The sequence below is a fragment of the Eubalaena glacialis genome, chromosome 2 (assembly GCF_028564815.1).
Source record: "Eubalaena glacialis isolate mEubGla1 chromosome 2, mEubGla1.1.hap2.+ XY, whole genome shotgun sequence".
Classification (NCBI taxonomy): Eukaryota; Metazoa; Chordata; class Mammalia; order Artiodactyla; family Balaenidae; genus Eubalaena; species Eubalaena glacialis.
Genome location: NC_083717.1, coordinates 61148557 through 61156411, shown reverse-complemented (window position 1 = coordinate 61156411; position 7855 = coordinate 61148557). Strand labels below are relative to the sequence as shown.

At 40.4% G+C, this 7855-nt stretch overlaps 1 protein-coding gene across 1 annotated transcript in view; it reads right to left on the bottom strand.

The window, feature by feature from the left end:
* Positions 1 to 320: 320 nt before the first annotated feature.
* The window catches only part of HMG20A (high mobility group 20A), a 71468-nt gene continuing 63933 nt past the window's right edge, over positions 321 to 7855 (bottom strand). The window contains exons 8-10 of the mRNA XM_061181884.1: positions 7432 to 7647; positions 6274 to 6416; positions 321 to 2770 (exon numbers count right to left, since the gene is read on the bottom strand). Of these exons, the coding sequence (XP_061037867.1) occupies positions 6280 to 6416; positions 7432 to 7647 (353 nt within the window). The 3' untranslated portion in view covers positions 321 to 2770; positions 6274 to 6279. The remainder of the gene's footprint in view (positions 2771 to 6273; positions 6417 to 7431; positions 7648 to 7855) is intronic.

Genomic DNA, 7855 nt, shown 5'->3' with positions numbered 1-7855 from the left:
GGCCCCCACTTGCCACAACTAGAGAAAGCCCTCGCACAGAAACGAAGATCCAACACAGCCATAAATAAATAAATAAAAAAAAAAATTAAAAAAAAAAAAGATATCTTATTAAAAAAAAAAAAAAAAAAGCTGAATTCTCAAACAGGCTAAGACACATTTTGAATAAGCAATTAGTAAAATGAATGTGTTACTGCTTTCAAAGCATAACAGACTTGATGATTAATGTAGAGTTGACAAAGTCTTTAAGATGAAAAGGCAATGCAGGTAAAATTGAATCGGGTGGATTCAACACAGAAAAGTTTTAATGAGGCAAATGTCAAGCAAGCATATCGACTTCTTAAAAAACAAACAAACAAAATCTAAAAGTTTAATTACAAAAACACTTGTACAGAAAACTTGGCATTTCAACAGTTTCAAACACATGTACACAAATTTTTTTCTAAAATTTTATTTTGTCAGAAATAAAACACTTTGTCTCATTTTCCTCAGCTGCTCCTTGTGTTTCAATAAAAAGAAAGAAATCTGTAACACTGAATAGGCAACAACTTATTTCTTGAGAAGAACATGTAAGTGCAATAACATCTACAAGTTTACTGGGAAATGTAAATTAGGTATCATGTTAGCCTGTGACCTCATTTACTACCTCCTGGCTGGGCAAAGAGGAGAGAGGAGGTGACGCAGACCTGCTTCACAGAACCTGCTTGTTTTGTGGCAGCTGGATCCCAGCCACCAGTGAGTCAGGTGTGTAGCTGCTAGGAGGGCCAGCCAGCATATCAAAAGCAGGCTGTTATTTTGTGAAAATGATTTCAGACTGTAGGCTTTCTCAAGATCTCGTGCTTTCCTGAATATGCAGATGTCTCAAGTCAATGTCAGGTATCCTAGCTAGACTCAGGAGAATGATGATCTTTGGACCAGCTTACAGCCTTTCCTGGTCTACGGCACTGCTAAGAACGCTGTGCAAAACTGACACAAAGGAGAAACAGAGAGTAGGAGGAAGAAAGGAGAGAAAGTATTTGGCAGAAGGCAGACACAAACTTCCAGAACTGGCTTGGGTGTCCTGCCACAGACAGACAGTGCATTCCAGCTTGGACTTAGCAGGCAGGGAGTCTGAGAGAAGTGACAGGAATGGCAGGTGAGAGCAGGAAAACAGGAAAATAGAGAAGAGCAGGTGAGTTGGCTAGGTTTACAGCGATAGATAATGATGGGCTCTTATTCTAAAAGCCTGCCAAGTGGTGATATATGGGCTTCGGTACATGGAAATTTGATGTGTGTTCGTGTCAGAATTTTCAAAAAGGTTTTTTGTTGTTGTTTTATTTCCTTTGGGTTAAGAAAGAAATCAGGGGAGGAGATGCTGAGAAGACAGGATGATGCAGCAACATGACGGGGGTTTCTGGCTTGCACCCTGGCCTGTGAGCATATTGTGAGGGGGCCACACTTCCACCCGCCTTCAGTGGAGGTGGTGCCTAGACAATGGGCTCAGCATGCCCTGCTTTGGCTCCAAAGATCTCAGCTGCAACCATCAGCCTTGTGCTCCAGAGCATCCAAACACAACACAACAAAACCAAACCCTGAGGTGAGAAACAGAAACCCTTCTTCCCTTTTGGTGTTTAAAAAAAAAAAAAAAAATCACTTACTAATTAAGCAGGGAGAAGGAAGGGAAGCCTGTCCTTTTGACAGAGACTCTGCAGTTATGATTAGAGAAGGAAGACAAAGGACATGAGAATTCCCCCGTGTCCTTCTCCATCAGCTGGAGGCTATTCTGAATGGCATTTCCACCCATCCATATCCATGAATCGGTACACCTCAAGCAGACAGGGATTCCCTCTGTTTTCACTTGTGATAAACTTTAGGATTTTTTTCAATACCAAATGAGAAACTACTTTTCTCGTTCTGTCCTGTTTACCAATGACCTTTTCCTCAGCAAAAATATTTCACAAGTCACTGCCAACAGATGGGAACAGAAGAGCCTTGCTGGGGCTGGGACGCAGGGTATGTGCAGGCAATGCTCAGAAAACAGCAGGCAGTACCAAGGAGGAAGGAAAGAGCATTCTCCTTCAGGGCAGCAACCACAAAGCCTCCACGAGGGCTGGCACCCACTGAGCGCTGTGTGGGGTACGAAACACAGCCTCACTCCACAGGACACTGTCAACAAGAAGCTCCTTTCTTTGGAGTCACAGCAGGACAATGATGGGAGAAGACTGGGCCTGTCCAATGAGAGAAACTCTCCTTTAGAACCCTGCTGAGCAACAAAGCCAAGAGGTCAGAAAATGGAGATGTCTAGCTTGGTGGGGGTGAAGGAAATAAAAAAAATACCCCCCAAAAGCATTAAAAAAAGTGACAGCTAGGTAGGAAAACCACTGATAAAACCACAGAGCCACTGATAAAAGAGTCCAGTCTGAATGAAGCAGAACAATAAGAAGGCGTCCATTCTGCTGCAGAAGATGCCAGTCTCAGGGGCGCCTGGTCAGCAGAATACATGCAGACCCACTTCAACAGAAATAGAAATGACAGGAAACTGAAGCCTTGGGAGAGTGGCTGTACACGGTCAAAGCTTCACAAGGACGATTCCATAGGAAGTTCACATACATGTTCCTTCTGTTGCTCCCTCATATGGCTTCCCGGGGTGAAGGCATTTAACTCAACTGACAGTTCCTTCACAAGCAGAGTAATCTGTACTCCCTCTCTGCCTCCACTCAATTCAAATTTCCATGGATGGCTTCTCATTCCAAACAAGTAAAACCACTTACAGAACATCTTGGAGCTTTAAGACCTGTCGAATTGGGAGAAAAAAAAAAAAAGGATACCAAAACGTAAGCACAGATCAGAAAGGGTTAGGGCTATGGGTTAAAATAATGCTTTGCTCTATTTTCAAAAGGGTTAAGGTACGTGGAACTTAGAAAAATGGTATAGATGTTCTTATTTACAAAGCAGAAATAGAGACACAGACGTAGAGAACAAACATATGGAAACCAAGGGGGAGGGGGGGTGGGAGGAACTGGGAGATTGGGATCGACGTATATACACTCTTGATACTATGTATAAAATAGATGACTAATGAGAACGACTGTAGAGCACAGGGAGCTCTACTCAGTGCTCTGTGGTGACCTAAATGGGAAGGAAATCCAAAAAAGAGGGGATATGTGTATACTATGGCTGATTCACTTTGCTGTACAGCAGAAACTAACACAACATTGTAAAGCAACTGTACTCCAGTAAAAATTAATAAAAAAATAAAATTAAATTAAATGGAAAAAAGAAAAACTTCATGGAGTTGTGGCAAGGAGTCAATGAGCCAGCACACGTAACATACTTAGGATGTGCCGGCATGTGTAAATGCTCACAGTGTCGTTTATTATTATTATTATGCAGAATAAACACCCAGTGCTACGTGGCCAAAAAAAAAAAGGGTTACGGTGAGTAGCAGGGTGTATGTAAACTAAAGAGCTCATAAAGCTGCAAGCAACCAACCTCACTGAGGCATTTTAGACAACATTTCAATGAAAAATGTGGCCCTGCTCCAGCTCAGCCACAATGGGGAGGTTGGAAAATTGCCAGCCGAACACAGAAAAGCAAGTATCAGGGACAAATCTGATGATGAAAAATTCGTACTTTACTTTAGTCCTGGTCATTCAAAACCAATTTTCTTCAAGTATAAATCTAAGGCCCTCTGCATGGATAGGGATGTACTGTGTGCATAAGATGAATACATTTTTACATTGATAAAAATGCAATCACATATATTTTTTTTTTCCAATCCTCAAAAAGGCAAATATTTATCACTTGGTTCAACTGAAATCAAGCAACATATGGCTTTTGATAGTTTATATACAGTAGTCATCTGTCAATATGAAATCACCCCCATGACTTCCTCCCAGCTCCACTTTTTCTAAGTACAAGTTAGCCACAAAGAAAGATGACAGCTGGGGTAATTCTTCCATTATATAACTATAAAAATAATTATAAAATGGCTGACCAAAATTTTATAACATTATAATTGCTGGATTGTAATTTTTTCCTAATTACCTCCCATTTATCTTAATGCTCTCATTCTAAGATTTTTTTTAGTGCTTTCCCCTTACACCCATCCCTACCTCCTTGTATCAACGTTTTAGAAACCCCACTGAGTTTAGATACATGTGTTCTAGTTCTGGATTCTGCACCCACCTACTCAGGTATTTTCAGGCAAGAGATTCTGCCTCTTTGGGACTCAGTTTCTTCATATGCAAAATGATGGGATTTCTAAACACCCCTTCCAGCTCTAATATGCTCCTCTAAAGCTGTAGACCATTAGCTTCCTTTCACTCACTGGGTCCTGACAATGGAAGAAACCTTTGCCAAGCTCATGTCAGAGTAATTAACTGCACCTTGAATGCTGGGGACATCAGGCCTAGCTGTCTGTACATATTTGTATAATGAGGCCAAGCTAGTGTTAATCACAGTGTTTATAATTGTTTCATTTGACAGTTTCAGAGGGTATGGAGAACTATCCATTCTTAGTTATGTTTACACGGCTAGATTGTAAGAATCTGCGGTAATAAAACGGTTCACATTTTCAGGTACTGTTTCTTTCAAGGGCAAAATATTTGTAGGTTAAAATCAAGAAAAATCATCACATTCTAGGTTTTCAAAGACACCTCGGAAAGCAGATACTACAGTTTATATCCTTAAGATAGATAAAGCTTTAGGAGAGTCTTACTGGCCAAATGCTCAAAATGGAAAACCATTTTTGGCTCAAAACTTGCAATAACTGCCCTATACCTATGTGAGGAGACACCACGTTATCAATTACTGTGTTCTTTCACAATCCTCCACACTGTTTCTCCCAGCTCTCTCTTTTCAAGCCTACAAGAGTGCTAATTGAAAACACTGTGTGAAAATGAGAAGGATGATAAGCTCCTAAAAATCCCAAGCCTAGATTTACAAGCTGTTCCCTTCACAAACAGCAGCAGTAATGCCATTTCTTTATTCTGCAGGGAGTCCAGCCATCTCTTAGAAGTATGGTCCTTTCCATCTGGCTACTCACTAGAAGGACAGTAATCCTTTCCCCATCAGAGCACGGCTGAGGCTAAAGTATAATAAATTGCCTTGTACAGTTACTATTCGAGGGCTTGGACAAGAAGGATAAAGACTACTGCTTTTGTCTATGCTGGCAGATGTGGCCTCATTAGATAAAGAATCATGGGTTTTATTTATTCTTGCACATGTTGCTCAAGGTCCAGACCATGTTAGAATATGAGTATGCATATGAGTGTGCTCATGTACCTGCAAGACAAATAAATAAGGATCCAAGCCCATGACCAGCCATTCTAAGGAGCATATCCTGCTACCCATTCTTGTTTTAGTATTCATATATGGCCACTCATTGTATGGTCCAACCCCAAGATTTCCACACAGTTTATATGTCTGCAGGTATGGAACAATTTAATTGACAGACCAAAGGGCTGTCAATTTTGTGGAATGACATACTAAAGGGTACCCTATCTCTACAGGAATTTGAGTGAACAAATATCAGTTCCATTTAAGAAATGATACCTGATGATTGACCATTAGTACCAAAAAGTTTATATAAGCAGATTCCTTTGGGAAATGTACCTTTTTCTATTCTAAAAGGATGCAACACATACTACTAGTCATTTGTTGAATATGTTTTTAAAAAGCTTATTTTCTCTTTCCTCTCTACTTATTGAGAGTTTATTTATTTTTTAATATATTTAATCAAGGCATTAACTGTTTCACTGTAAGGTTAGTCCACATTAACATTTAACATACTACAGTTACTCTGATATTGAGTGATAAATGAAAAGCTTCTTACTTATAGAGGCTTGTACACATACAATGTCTCACTGACTATTGTAAATTATCATTAAATTTACAGGGGAAAGGAAGCTTAACAATTAAGTGATATTTATTTTGTTCTATGTGTTGTTTGGGGGGTTATTTTCTCTAAATTTCTCACTCACCCTTCAAAGCCCTTTGGGAAACTAATACCTGAGAATACAGCTAATAAGTGACAAAGCTAGAACTGAGGTCCAACCACAAAAATCACGCTCTTTCCATTAAGCCATGTGGAGGCATGCATGAGGAAAAACTATCTTGATTCAGTTTTCCAACACTACTTACTACATTTAGCAACCATGCAACAGGAATCTTAATCAAGTCTCCAACTCACTTATTCAATGTAATTCCAGGGTTTTAGTAGTATTGATAAAGTCTAGTGCCATCTTATTTTTGATGACACGCTGGCACGTACGAATCATGTCAGTGAGCACTCACCACTCCCTAACGATCAAGCCTGTTCACAACTTCTCGAACTGTAGCTATGAAGTTTTCATTGTCTTGGGGATTAGCTAAAATAATACTGTGCAGTCTGTTCATATAGGAGTCGATAGTGTCCACTGTAGGTGTCTCTCCACTTCCTGAAGTGAGATAAGAAGAGAAAGTAAGAAAATCCTCCCATTCAGTTCAACCATAACACAGATCAGTGATTCCACAGCGAAAGAAACTTGACTCTAATGTGGTCTGCTCCATAGAGAAGATTTTACTTTCAGAGGAGAGACTTTTAGACCTCAAAGAAATGAAATTAATCCACATACTCTAAATAAACAGATGGGCTATATAATTGCTGTGCAGTATATAGGAGTAGTTGCATAGAACAAAAGGTTAAAGACTCTCCCAGCTCTGCTGTGACTATTTTCAAAATGAAAGAGTATATAAGAAATACTAGTATTTGTTTTCCTTTTCCTTCCCATTAAGACAATATTACAAAGCAAGCAAATATACATCAGAAAAATGCTCTGGGGGGATGGGTGAGTTGGGGGAGGGGATCAAGAAATAAAAACTTCGAGTTATAAAATAAGTCATGGGGATGTAATGTACAGCATGGTGACTGTAGTCAATAATATTGTACTACATGTTTGACAGTTGCCAAGAAAGTGTATCTTAAAAGTTCTCACCACAAGAAAAAATTTTTTTGGTAACTCTGTATGGTGATGCATGGTACTAGACTTGTGGTGATCATTTCACAGTGTATACAGATAGCAAATCATTACGTTGTACACCTGAAACTAACACAATGTTATATGTCAATTACACCACAATTTAAAAAAAAAAAAGAAAAGTGCTCCACTCAGGACTTTAATATTACTCAGTTTCCACTGTTCAGAATATCAAATTAAGCTTAACAGAAAGTAGACTGCATGAAAATACAACTGAAGAAAAATTTAACTGAGCAGAGAGCCTGAAATTCTGGATGATTTTGACCAATACTGAGATTCTATTACATGGCCCACAAAAACCTCTGAGGAAAAGACCCCTGAGTTTACTGATTTTCCTCTGGAGGCGAGACTTCAGCCTCACCACACCAGTACCAACATGAACAGAACCTCCCCCCGCCCCCGCCACTTTACAGGGCTCAGCTAGGGATGACATTACCAGGCAAGGGCATGCTGGCGAAGCTGCTTGTCAACACCTGCCGCAGGGTCTCCAGGTGCTGCTGTAAGACGGTGTTGCGGCTCCGCTCCTGGATCACGTCCACCTCCAGCTTCTCCACCGCTGTGCGCATGCTCTCCACGTGCTTTTGCAGGGCTGCGTTCCTCTCCTCAAACTCCATGTTGGATTTTCGAAGCTGACGGAGCTCTGCCTCCCGAGCTGAGGACAAAACCCCCACAAAACACAGGTAATACCAGCCTCTCTGAGGAGTCCCGATGACTCTTACAGGAAGTCCTGCTTAGCTGTCTCTAATTAGCTACCCCCTCCTCATGTCCCTATTCTCATTATGGCCTTCCAGATAGCAATTTCAGCAATAAAATGCCTGGCTCCCCAGAGTTATTTTAATTCTTAAAGCTGGTCATATTCT